The sequence below is a fragment of the Mirounga leonina genome, unplaced genomic scaffold (assembly GCF_011800145.1).
Source record: "Mirounga leonina isolate KUSES-001 unplaced genomic scaffold, KU_Mleo_1.0 Mir_125, whole genome shotgun sequence".
Lineage (NCBI taxonomy): Eukaryota > Metazoa > Chordata > Mammalia > Carnivora > Phocidae > Mirounga > Mirounga leonina.
The window spans coordinates 163,022-176,771 of record NW_023270305.1 but is presented as its reverse complement, the minus strand read 5'-3'; the positions used below and the strand labels follow the sequence as shown (position 1 = coordinate 176,771).

Here is a 13,750-nt window from a genome sequence, read left to right as displayed (position 1 = left end):
ACATCTGGGCTCTTTCCATAGTTTGGCTATTGTGGACATTGCTGCTATAAACAATGGGTGCAGGTGTCCCTTTGGATCGCTACATTTGTATCTTTGGGGTAAATCCCTAGTAGTGCAATTGCTGGGTGGTAGGGTAGCTCTATTTTCAACTTTTTGAGGAACCTCCATACTGTTTTCCAGAGTGGCCGCACCAGCTTGCATTCCCACCAACAGCGTAAGAGGGTTCCCCTTTCTCCACATCCTCGCCAACATCTGTCATTTCCTGAATTGTTAATTTTAGCAATTCTGACTGGTGTGAGATGGTATCTCATTTTGGTTTTGATCACTCCCCGATGCAGAGTGATGTTGAGCATTTTTTCCTGTGTCTGTTGGCCATCTGTAGGTCTTCTTTGCAGAAATGTCTGTTCATGTCGAGCATTTTTTCCTGTGTCTGTTGGCCATCTGTAGGTCTTCTTTGCAGAAATGTCTGTTCATGTCTTCTGCCCATTTCTTGACTGGATTATTTTTTCTTTGGGTGTTAAGTTTGATAAGTTCTTTATAGATTTTGGATACTAGCCCTTTATCTGATTAAGACATTTGCAAATATCCTCCCCCATTCTATCAGTTGTCTTTTGGTTTTGTTGACTACTTCCTTTGCTGTGCAAAAGCTTTTTCTCTTGCTGAAGTTCCAATAGTTCATTTTTGCTTTTCTTTCCCTTGCCTTGGAGACGTGTCTAGCCAGAAGCTGCTGATGCTGAGATCGAAGAGGTTGCTGCCTGTGTTATCCTCTAGGATTTTGATGGATTCCTATCTCACATTTAGGTCTTTCAACCATTTTAAGTCTATTTATGTGTATGGTGTAAGAAAATGGTCCAGTTTCATTCTTCTGCATGTGGTTGTCAAATTTTCCCAACACTATTTGTTGAAGAGGCTGTCTTTTATACATTGGATATTCTTTCCTGCTTTGTCGAAGATTAATTGACGATAGAGTTGAGGGTCCATTTCTGGGTCCTCTATTCTGTTCCATTGATTTATGTGTCTGTTTTGGTGCCAGTACCATACTGGAGAAGACTAAGCTTCTTCTTCTTTTTTTTTTTTTAAGATTTATTTATTTATTTATTTATTTGGCAGACAGAGAGAAAGAGAGAGAGAGAGAGCATGCACATGCACACACACAAGCAGGGAGAGTGCCAAGACGAGGGAGAGGGAGAAGCAGACTCCCTGCTGAGCAGGGAGCCTGATGTGGGGCTCAATCCCAGGACCCTGAGATCATGACCTGAGCTGAAAGCAGAAGCTTAACCAACTGAGCCACCCAGGCACCCCAAAGACTAAGCTTCTAACTTAAAAGTACTTGTTCCTTTCAAAATAGAGTATGGGACACCTGGGTGGCTCAGTCGGTTAAGCGGCTGCCTTCGGCCCAGGTCATGATCCCAGGGCTCTGGGATTGAGTCCCACATCCGGCTCCTTGCTCAGCAGGGAGCCTGCTTCTCCCTCTCTCTCCCTCTGCTTGTGCTCTCTCTGTCAAATAAATAAAATCTTAAAAAACAAAAAACAAACAAAAACCAAAATAGAGTATATTCAAAATAGCTGTATTCTGCAATAAACACTATATTACCAATTTGTACATCAGGTTAAAATTGTGCTTACTGCTTATTTATTCATCAAGAAGATTTTAGTGTGATGCTAATATTACTTTAGACAGGTGTTTATTCAAGTTAACAAAACCTTTTTAAATATTTTAAGTTAACCTAAAAATGTTAAAATGTCAGAGAGAATTCCAGGTTCTGATTCAAATTTTCTATGTGCTAGGCAAACCCCCAATGTACAAATATAACCAACCAATACCTTAGCTATGTAATTCTAAAGATCAGATTTTTTGAAAAAGATTTTATTTATTTGAGAGAGAGAGAGTGTGTGTGTGTGTGTGTGTGTGCAAGGGGGGGGAGGGGCCGAGAGAGAGGGACAAGCAGACTCCCCGCTTAGCAGGGAGCCTGACATGGGGCTCCATCCCAGGACCCTGGGGTTATGACCTGAGCCGAAGGCAGATGCTTAACTAACTGAGCCACCCAGGTGCCCCAAGATCAGATTCTTAATAGCCTGGATGGCTCTTTCTTTTCTATTCTCTTTCAAAGTGTCACCTGAGAACCACATAGCATCTTTTGTTTTTCTTTTTCTTTTTTTTTTTTTAAGATTCTATTTATTTATTTGACAGGGAGAGACACAGTGAGAGAGGGAACACAAGCAGGGGGAGTGGGAAAGGGAGAAGCAGGCTTCCCGTGGAGCAGGGAGCCTGATGTGGGGCTCGATCCCAGGACCCTGGGATCATGACCTGAGCCGAAGGCAGACGCTTAACGACTGAGCCACCCAGGAGCCCCATATCTTTTGTTTTTCTTGAGAAGCACCTGCCTCCTGAATCAAGAGGGGATAATGTTTCATAACTCTATCATTATAAAATTGTCTGCTCTAGTAAATTCAAGTTATTCCTCTTGAGTTTATTTAAATGCCCTGTCCCAGATTAAAAAAGGAAGTTTCCTACACTAATCGCTTAGGTCAGTCCCCCTTCCATCATTGTCTCTCTCACGGCTTAGCTCCTCTAAACTTCTCATTCTCAGAACTTATTCCTTTCTCCCAGACCCGGGTTTCTCAGTCCTGGATCACTCAACTCTGCATGCGGAACCTAGGCAACCCCAACCAAACAAGGAAACACTGGGCCAAGTCTCCAAGCTCTTAAGAAATGTGTGTCAAATAGATTCAGAATCTCTTGTCAGCCCTGAAGACTAAGCACTACACATCAAACCTATCAGTTTATCAAACTTGCCTTTCTCAGTGGTGGAATCTTCTCCTATCCCAAGTAAAATGTCCCATGGCACATTCATAAAGCAGTTAAATGCAAACTAAAAATATAAATGCTCTGGGGGATGTGGGAGGGGGTGGTGAGGCATCCAGACTTATTTTCTTCACATAAAGACTGCTGAGTAGAGATAACTGAGCCGAATCATGAAATACCAGGAGGTGGGTATTCCAAGCAAAAGGAAAAACACGCAAAAAAATTTTTTTTCTAATACTATAAATTAATGGAAAGTCCTTAAGCTTCTATTTAGAACTTAACTACAAATTTGTTTCAACTAGTCAAGTAAGAAGTCAAAATTAATTCCAATGTCTAGATCAGTGACCCTGTCCTTCTGGACTATAAGAGAAACCTCTTCACTGACAATTCTCTGACAAGCATCATAAATCCAGATGAGGCTGAACCTGTCTTCATCTCTACCTCACACTAGAAATGGCTTTTCATCCTGCTTCTCAGACTTGTGACTTACCGTAGCTTTTCTTCCACTGGTATAAACTGGGTTTTTACAATATGCCTGCTTGCTCTTCTGAAGGTAGCGCTTCCAAAAATTATGTAAAACTTCATCCTAAGGTAGAAGGGAAATGAGTAGTGATTATGACAAATACACTGGTACATCTATACCACTTATACTTTATATATTGCCCTCCATCTAAATGTATTCTTACCTTTCTACCTATAAAAAGAATTATCATCACAAAATCAGGTATATGGGAAACACTGAATAAATTCTTCATAATCTTAGATTTTTAAAGAAGAGACTAATTCCATAAAGATCACCTAGTTGAATCGCTTAATTTTGTAAGTTTAGTATATTAAGAATGAGAGAAAGAAAGCAACTTATATATGACCACACTTCTAGTTAGAGGCAGAGCTGCTATTGGGTCCAAGTGGAAGTAAAATAAGATAACAAAACAAAACAACTTTTCTATTTATTCATCACCTACTAGGTATTAGGCATCCATTAGCTCTAATACAACACTGCAAGATAACCACTATCTCCATTTTACCACTAAAGAAACTGAGTAAATTGGCCAAAAATGACCCAGCCAATAAGTAGAAAATCCATTAATAGGATTTGGAGTTAGTTTTGATTCCAGAGTCTGTGTTCTTAGCATAATGCCATTCCTGTGCCATTTAAATGGTCAGGTCTAAACAGTTATGTTCATCGGCTAATTTCAGACAAACTGTTTTCAGAATTAACCCTGATGAAGTGGGTAGAAAACTATATAGGAATAAACCCTACTGTAGTTATTTGGTATAACTATATGAAATTATAAATTACAAAGCATTTATAACATAGGATGACTTGAAAGAAATCAGTTTCACAAACCCCCAGACTACCACCATGGGTGCCATCTGGTCTCTCATGTTTTTGTATTTTTAAATCCTAAAATACTTTTCAGGGTCAGCCCAGAGTTCTCCTAGGCCATGCATCAACCTAGAGGGCATTCTTGCTGGCTTGCCCCAAACACTGGTTTGAACAGCAAAGGCTCCTTTATAAATCTTTCCTTGGTGACTTCAGTCCACATTGATCTTTCTACCTTCTCTTTTTGCCCTTAATGTCACTTATGATCACATTGTCCTATCATTTCATGTTTACTCATTCCACATATGCATAAAACCCTCTCTCCAACTAGGCTGGATCTCTTAGCACCTGGTTTCCAATAATGGGCACTAAGTAAGTGTGCAATAACCACTTGTTGCTAAATAACTGGCTTTTTAAAAAGATTTTATTTATTTATTTGACAGAGAGAGAGAGACAGCGAGAGAGGGAACACAAGCAGGGGGAGTGTGAGAGGGGGAAGCCGGCTTCCCGCCGAGCGGAGAGCCCGATGCGGGGCTCGATCCCAGGACCCCGGGACTACGACCCGAGCCAAAGGCAGACGCCTAATGACTGAGCCACCCAGGCGCCCCTAAATAACTGGCTTTTTAAGGAATTCCTGAAATGGCTTCAACCAGATGAAGAAACATGAAATTCACACAACAGCAGGGATATTGTGGTACTCTGGAGTAGGGCATTCCTAACAAGTTCCCAGGTAACACTGAGACTGCTGGTCCAGGGACCACACTTGGACTTTGCTGCCCCTCCAGACATACTGAATCAGAAACTCTAGAATGCGGTTCAGTAATCTTGTTTTAACCAGCCTTTCAGGTGATTCCGGTACACTTTCAAGGTTGAGAACCACTGGTTTAATATATTATTCCCCAAAGCGCATTCTGGAACTCAAGTCCTGATCAATGCTACATACATATACACACACTAAAGGATTTTGTTCTCAAATTGTGAATACTGTATACTACATCCCTTTGGAAATCAAACAAGCACATTAACACAGAAAAGACACCAAATAGTCTGCAAAGTTATTTATTTTACTTCATTTAACCCAATCTTTCCTAAATATCTGAAGATTAAAACCTTTTTGGTTTTCTTTTGGTTGTATTGCTTACTTTTATCCTGTAGAACACACTTTGGGAATTAATGGTCTAATAAAAGGATTAAAGCAAAAACATCAGAAAAAAATGATTCTTCCAGGAGCTAGTGTCATTACTGATAACCCCACTTTTCTCCTTAGTTTCACTCCAAATCTTATTGTTCTTCAAACAGAATGTAAGGCTAACATCTAGACACGAATGGACTTACCTTTAATTCTGGGCCTACCCCAAGGGTCTTTAAGGCTTCTGCTTGTTGATAAAGTATCTGCTGAAAACCTTCACACACATACCAATCCCAGCCTTTCTCTAAATGACAAATAACATGGTTCAGACATTTGCACTCCAATTTACTACATGCTACTACAGAGTTATAACTGTGTTTTACACACTACAGCTGGAATTGTCTTGTATTCCTGAATAGGGTTTCCATCCTTATACTCCTGTTTCCAATCCGGCAAATATGTACACAAATGCTAAAGCTAAACCCCATTTTTATTTTTCAGATTTTAAATATTTTAAATTGTCTACAATTTTTCTGAAATATTAATGTAAAGGGCAGAAAAATGAATAGTCACCATTTTAAAAAATGAAAAGTTTTAAAAGTATGTACTGAACAATGAAATGTATTGTACTGGACAATACCCAGCAGAATCCTAAAGGAAAGAGTGCTCAATACTCAGCCTCTGGTTCTCCCCTCCTCTGTTCCAACTCACAAAGAAAGGGAACAATGAGTATTTAGAGAATGAATGAACAAAAGCCAAGATGTGATGGTCCAGGAGTGCAGGAAAGAGCAACAAGAACATACAGAGAAAATAAACTGTTCGATGTCATTCTGCTTTTCTGGAAATAGTTCTAGGCTACAGGGAGACATTGGAAGCAAGGAAACTAATACTTACTGAGCCCTGCCTAGGCATCAGGTATGTACTAGGTATTTTAAACACGTCCTTTTCTTTAATCCTCAAAATAACCCTAAGAGACTGTGAAGAAATGTGCCACCACCACAGACAGAGCTACGTGTTTAAAGAGAACTAGAAGGTAAAGAAAATGTTAACATCTGTTAAGAGCCCAATGTTTTACTCCTCCCTGCTGGATAAATATTACAACTCTTTGAAAAACATGTTACCAGCACCTTTTACACTTAGCTTATGAAGTCTGTTACTAGGACCCCAAGATCCCCCTCCCCTGCAGAATGTCACAGGACTCCTACTCCTCACCCTGCTGACTACCTCAATTTCTTGGATTATATATCAGTAAAAGAGAAAGCCTCTAATTCTGATGCATTCTGAAGTTGCGCAAGTTTAAACTCTTCAAACTGTACCTGTGTGCACTCTTCTTCCAGAACACGGCTCTTATAAACTGGTAAAGTCGTATTTTGAATTCAGAGTTTCTGTTTTACGTGACAAATGGTATTACATTCTCATTTTACAGATGAAGAAACTATGCAGGGTCAGAAAGTTGAATGTAAGATTCTTGACAGCTAATTTGAAGCACCTAAATTTACTGCAGCAATTTAAGTTGAAACTATACATTTTAGTTACTTAAGTCAAATCCAAATTAATCAAGTTTTACGCTAATAAAATTTAGTTAAAAAGTAACCAGCTTCTAGCCTAATAAAAACAGTCACTGTTAAAGGTTAAACAGAAACACGAATTGCCATTTAGGCATTCTCTCTATTACTCATCTAAGAATATCAATGTATTTCATAGAGATATTTCACGAACACTTTTATGTCTGTATTTCATGTGTGTGTGTCCTTAAAGCTACCTCACCTATAAGAATCCACCACTACCATTAGCCTGGTTTCAAACTGGAGAATCTGGCCCTAGGTAGTCACAGAAATAAAAAGCATCAGTTAGACTTCACCTCAGAATCTTCTCAATAATGGTTAATTATATGTACTCACTGGATTAATGAAGTAGATTACCTTTCAAAGCACACCCATGCTGAGATTATTTTAAGGAACATAATTTTCCTATTTTAAAAGGGTGTGTTCAAAATTCAATGTGAGAAATAGATTTCTAAAAGTTGAACATCACGTTGAACTTGCCTAACCTGACAATTCCATACATGAACCATTTCAGAAAGTAAGCATTTTTCTTTAAAAGCACAGAAAATCATATTCTGAATAGAGGACATAGAACAGAGAAACATATGCCGACAGATAAGAAGGAATACACTCCATTAAGATTTTTTGTATAATAGTTGCTCCACTGGAAAAGCAACTCAAAACCATAAGCAGGATAAAAACAGGATATGCTTAAAGACATTTACTTCCAATTTTACCATCAACGATTACCCACTTTAAGTCGACTTTGGATGACCTGTTTACAACTCTGACAACTTCTCGAGAATCTACTTAAGATTCCATTGCACACCCCTAAGCACATATGAAGAAAGGGCTTACCAGGTTTTCTTTTTCTTTTAAGTCCCCGGCTGATGGCTTGTATTTTAGTATTAGGGATAGCCTCAGTGTTTATGACTTCCTTAGATCTCTGCAGGAGACAGACAGACCATTAAAAAGATAGTTTTACATCTCCCAAAAGGTTTTTCCAAGCATGCTCTGGGAAGTACAGTGAACCAAACTGTGAGTGCCAGGACCAAGGACAGTAACATTTTGGGAAAATTATATCAACTGTAACATTTTGGTTAACTTTTACGTTGTTTTTTCATTCAAAATTTTTCACTACTCAAGACAGTACCTGGAACACAGTAAACACTAAATAAAAGTCTGGCAAATGAATAAACTTTTATTTTAAGTCACTTTCTAATTTTTTCAAATGAAACCTAATGGTAAAATCAAGTTTGTTCCCTTTTTCCTCCATCCAAACACACTCCAGAATTAGGAGAACTGTTTATTGTAACCAGCAATCACTATGCTACATACAGATTCGTTTCATCCTCCTTTTCTATGTATTTGAATAATACAGTTTTCATTTCTGAAATTATAAAAGTACTACTTTTTATTTTTAATCAAACCTACACAATTTTAGAATGACTCAATAATGAGTACAATTCATCCCATAGTCTTCAACTCCAAGTGCTCTCAAGGGCTGGTACCTAAGATTCTGCTTCTCTCATAACCAAAATAAAAGAATTAAGTCTCAATGAGGGAAGAGAAGTGAAGATTTTTAACCAACAGGCAACATTTATATATTTCTCTAAACTTAGAGATTGGGATGAAGTTTATCTTGAGCCCTCATTAAGAGTAAAAGAAACATCTTTAACAATAGGATTTGGGGAATGTATTTCCTCTAGTCACAGAAACCACATTTGAAGCCAGTCTGGTGGGCTGGGTTGGCCACACTGAAAACATAAGACACATCAGAATACATACCAAAGCAGTTACCCTACAAAGACGGTACAATGTATAAAGAGTAGGCAGGGATAAAAAGGCTTAAAATCTGGACTAAATAAAATGTGAAATAACTAAAAGCTAGAAAAAGCTAAATATCTAAAACTGGATCTATAATTAAATTACTAAATGGTTACATTGTGGGATATATATACAGGCAATAAAACTGTCCACAAATGTTTAGAATGACACAGGAAAACATTTAATTAAGACAGAAGATTCAAAAGTGCTCACCCACATCCCCTTTCCCTTCCATACATAGCAAAAAAGAGTTTAAAAGGAAGTGATTAAAATGTTGTTTACTGAGATTACTGGTGATTTTATTTCTATTATTATTTTTAAAGATTTTATTTGACTGAGAGAGAGAAAACACAAGCAGGGGGAGTGGCAAAGAGAGAAGGAGAAGGAGACTCCCCGCTGAGCAGGGAGCCCGATGCAGGGCTCAACCCCAGGACTCTGGACTCATGACCCAAGCCAAAGGCAGACACTTAACCCACTTAGCCACCCAGGTGCCCCAAGATGACTCGTGATTTTAGCTTTCATCTTCATTAATTTCTAAATTTTCTACAATAAATCTGATGTTATAATCATAAAAATCTATTGAACTCACATAATTCTAGCCTACACATTTATGAAATACCTACAAGAACATCTACTGTCTAAATTGGCCAGATTTAAGACCTGAAAAAGGTTTTCCTGTTTAAAATACACCAATGAAACACTCTCATTCTTTTACTAATTCAAAAGGCCTTTTTCCAGATTATAGCGAGTATTCATAGCTTGAGAATTACAAACAGGCTAAGAGCTGGAGGGCAATGAGGGTGCAGAAAAATAGGGAAAGTTGCATCATGACCTCTACTCTTCATAGCTAGAACTACGTCCCACTGGCCATCCTCCACCCACTGGATATCAACATTGCCACATTACAGCACCACAAACCAGGCAGCATGGATCACATCATACCCTACATGAAGAACACGCCTGGGGTACCATAAAGCCAAGAATAACCACTGTAAGTTGTACAATACACAGCTCTGCCTATCGTATGGGAAGGCACTGAGTTGGATTCTTGGCCTATACATAGATGCTGCCATCTTCAGGAATGCTACATTCTTGGGGCACCTGGGTGGGGTAGCTGGTTAAGCGTCACCGTCTTGGTTTCAGCTCAGGTCATGATCTCGGGATCATGAGATCAAGCCCGGCACCAGGCTCTGCGCTCAGCTCGGAATCTGCTAGAGATTCTCTCCCTCTGCCCTCCCCCTGCTCAAATTCTCTCTCTCAATAAAATAAATAAACAAATCTTTAAAAAAAAGAAAGAATGCTACATTCTTGACAAGTTACTCTATATAGGTTGTCTTTCAAATGTGGAACTAGGTAGTGTAGTGGCATTAGGATCTTTCAAGTTAAAATGACTGCAGTAGATTTTATCAGACAGAATTAAATAGGAACATTATCAAAGACAGAAATAAAGGGCGCCTGGGTGGCTCAGTTGGTTAAGCGACTGCCTTCGGCTCAGGTCATGATCCTGGAGTCCCTGGATCGAGTCCCGCATCGGGCTCCCTGCTCGGCAGGGAGTCTCCTTCTCCCTCTGACCCTCCTGACCCTCCCCCCTCTCATGTTCTCTCTCTCTCAGTCTCTCTCTCTCAAATAAATACATAAAATCTTAAAAAAAAAAAGAGAAATAAAAGAGGCAATTAGTTAATGTAGTTTAATTTCCACAAAAATAGCATGCTGACTTCATCTACTAATGGCAAACAGTCCAGTTAGACACAATCACCCTTCGCTGTGTTTACGTTTGCACTGCTGCGCAAAAACAATCCTGGGTAAAACTGTTAGCGCCTCACATGCATCAAGGCACAGAGGACCAAACTGCACGTGTCTGAAGTGCACATGTTGGGGCGCCTGGGGGGCTCGGTCGGTTGAGCGGTCTGATTCTTGATTTCGGCTCAGGTCATGATTTCAGGGTCATGGGATCGAGTCACAAGTCAGGCTCCACGCTCAGCGAGACGTCTGCTTAAGATTCTCTCCCTCTGCCCCTCCCCCCACTCATGCTCACACACGCTCTCTCCCTCTCTCCCTAAAATAAATAAATAAATCTTAAAAAAAAAAAAGTGTAGGGGCACCTGAGTGGCTCAGTCAGTTAAGCATCTGTCTTCGGCTCCTCCCCCCCATGCTCTCTCTCTTGCATGTGCATGCACTCTCTCTCAAATAAATAAAATCTTAAAAAAAAATAAAAAATAAAGTGCATGAGTTGATATGTATACATATGCATATACTTCTATGTGTATCTATTTATCTATATACATATATATACATCTTTACAAAACCATCACCATAAACAAGATAATGAAATATCCACCACCCACAAAATTTCAGCTAGCATTTTTTTAATATTCTGTGTGACTTAAGTGGGAACCAGGGATAAGAACTTCAGCTGCATACTGAAGAACAATGATTATTTCAAAAAAAACCTCTGTGTGAGCAACAAGGTGAATTAGCTGCTTTCCTCAAAGGAAATTTTTTTTTTAGTTGTTTTATATATTTTGCTCAAGTTTCTAGTTGATTATGGTAGGAAGGTAAATCTGGTTCCTGTTACTCCATCTTGGCCAAAAGCTGAAGTCTACACAGTTACTTTCATCTGTCCCAAATTTGCCTTTCTTAAGTCTATATGGTAAATGTAATACTTGTTCCTTCCTGGCTCTGTAGACTTTGAGCAAATCTTTTTCCAGAGAGGAGTCCTGGCATGTTCAGCCTGTCCAGTAGCAGACTGTCCACAGCCTTGATTATTTTGGTCAGACTGCCCTGAATGTGTGGTAACTGGAACAGGACCTCGCACTCCCAGTGTAAAGGGGGCCTCACTGACCAAGGTTACACATAAGACAGTATGACAAGCTCTAGTGTAAGAGGCAGGTGTAATGGGGTAAAATGAGCACTGCAGTCAGAAGACTCAGGTTCACAGCATGGCTCAACACTTTATACCTGTGTGACTTTGGCAAGCTCACTCAAACTCGTGAGCCCTACTTGCCCCATCAACGGACAGACATAATAGTATATCTCACACGTGGTTATGAAGAGAAAATGAAATAAGGAATAAGAAAACACTTTGTAGGGCGCCTGGGTGGCTCAGTTGGTTAAGCGACTGCCTTCGGCTCAGGTCATGATCCTGGAGTCCCTGGATCGAGTCCCACATCAGGCTCCCTGCTCGGCAGGGAGTCTGCTTCTCCCTCTGACCTTCCCCCGTCTCATGTGTTCTCTCTCATTCTCTCTGTCTCAAATAAATAAATAAATAAAATCTTTAAAAAAAAAAAAAAAAAAGAAAACACTTTGTAATCTCTAAGGTACTGTACAAGATAAAATGACAATGAAGTATATTTCCAATACTCCCAATAGTCCTCAATCTTTCTAACATTCCATCTTCCAAAACTCTAAGCTACCACAATGTATTAAAAACTCTTACATGAGTATTAACTAATAAAAAGAAACACCTCACCTTCTAAGTACAATTTTAATTAGTTTCCCTTATACTACACAGTCTGAATCATGAAATTATTTACAAATGCGGCCCAACATCATTTCAAAAACCCATCCTAAATCTAAATTACTCTTCAAGTGTAAGCACTTGAAGACTGCTTACATTCTTGGAATTTGGGCATTGCAGGGGCGACAGAAGTACATTATTTGGGAACTATGCCACATACCAGGCTAAAACTGTAATTTTTAAAAACACTAGCAGATTCCTAAGTGATATATGTTACTTACTTCTGTGACGTTGTGGCAAGAAGTACAGTAATATTTGCCTTCATCAGTAAGACCCCAAGAGATGGCAGCACACTGAGTGCATCTTTCTTTAAACTCTCTCTATCGGAGAAGATAGAAAAGGTGTTACCATCAAGCCATATTCAATACATTGCACCTAAACCCTGAAGTTCTACCTAAAGGGTTCCCTGCAATTTACCTTACAGGTAAAAAAAACCATAGAAAATAAAAAATGGTTCAGAGAGATTAACTATAAACAAAGAGAAGAACGGTTCAGTCTTCTGAATAGTTGGAAGTGGAATTAAATGATTAAAAAAGTTTCTAAAATACGCTGTGTGTGAGGGGGAAAAAAAGAAGAAAAGGTGGTAGGGGTAAAATGGAAAAAAATGGATGAGTTAATAAAACTCCTGGAAAGTGCCCTGAGGAAAAAAGAGGACAAGATTTAAGTAAAGACTTTAAAAATAAAAATTGGGGGACGCCTGGGTGGCTCAGTCGTTGAGCATTTGCCTTCGGCTCAGGTCATGGTCCCAGGGTCCTGGGATCGAGCCCCGCATCGGGCTCCCTGCTCAGCGGGAAGGCTGCTTCTCCCTCTCCCACTCCCCCTGCTTGTGTTCCCTCTCTCGCTGTGTCTCTGTCAAATAAATAAATAAAATCTTTAAAAAATAAAAATAAAAATAAAAATAAAAATTGCATGCCATTTGGAACTTTCTCAATGACACTAAAAACACATACCACAAAAGAATCAGATTTTTATGGGGGCTGTTCCAAGTTTCGATTTATTCATTCAGCAATATAAGGAGAATCACCTATGTATGCATTAGGCATTTAACTAGGTGCCAGGGATTCAGTGGTGGGCAAAACAGACATGATCCCTACTCACAGCAAATGCAGGTTAATGGTGAGATATAATTATTAATTTCATTAACTTAGCAGGTACAGACGTTAGCCATCCACCATTCGATAGACATTTATTGAGCATCTATCATGAGCAAGGCCTTCTATCACCCTACCTTGATGGGCACTAAACTACTCGTCCCGAACTCTCGGGTCTTTGACCTTATTGTTGATCTAATTGCCCAATATTCCTTTAATACGGCCAAAGAATGCGGCATTTTATGTAGCATGTCAAAAATGAACGCCGTGTTTATTTCAACAAGTCGGTAACGTTTGCAGTGACCCCGTACTGCATACTAGCATCACCCCGGAGTGGCCCAAACCCCACCGCGGCGAGGATCCCAGCGAGACGGGCGGGGAGGCGGGGTGGGTGCTCCGGAGCCAGCGGGTTCCAACCCCGGACCTCCCACGCCCACCCCCGCATCAAAGGGAACTTGTGGGGCGCCTGGGTGGCTCAGTCGGTTAAGCGACTGCCTTCAGCTCAGGTC

At 39.8% G+C, this 13,750-nt stretch overlaps 1 protein-coding gene across 1 annotated transcript in view; it reads right to left on the bottom strand.

The window, feature by feature from the left end:
• TAF1B (TATA-box binding protein associated factor, RNA polymerase I subunit B) overlaps nucleotides 1-13,750 on the bottom strand; it is a 65,404-nt gene that overhangs the window by 50,909 nt on the left and 745 nt on the right. Inside the window, exons 2-5 of the mRNA XM_035000567.1 lie at nucleotides 12,372-12,470; nucleotides 7,665-7,752; nucleotides 5,469-5,566; nucleotides 3,297-3,392 (exon numbers count right to left, since the gene is read on the bottom strand). Coding sequence (XP_034856458.1) covers nucleotides 3,297-3,392; nucleotides 5,469-5,566; nucleotides 7,665-7,752; nucleotides 12,372-12,470 — 381 coding nt within the window. The remainder of the gene's footprint in view (nucleotides 1-3,296; nucleotides 3,393-5,468; nucleotides 5,567-7,664; nucleotides 7,753-12,371; nucleotides 12,471-13,750) is intronic.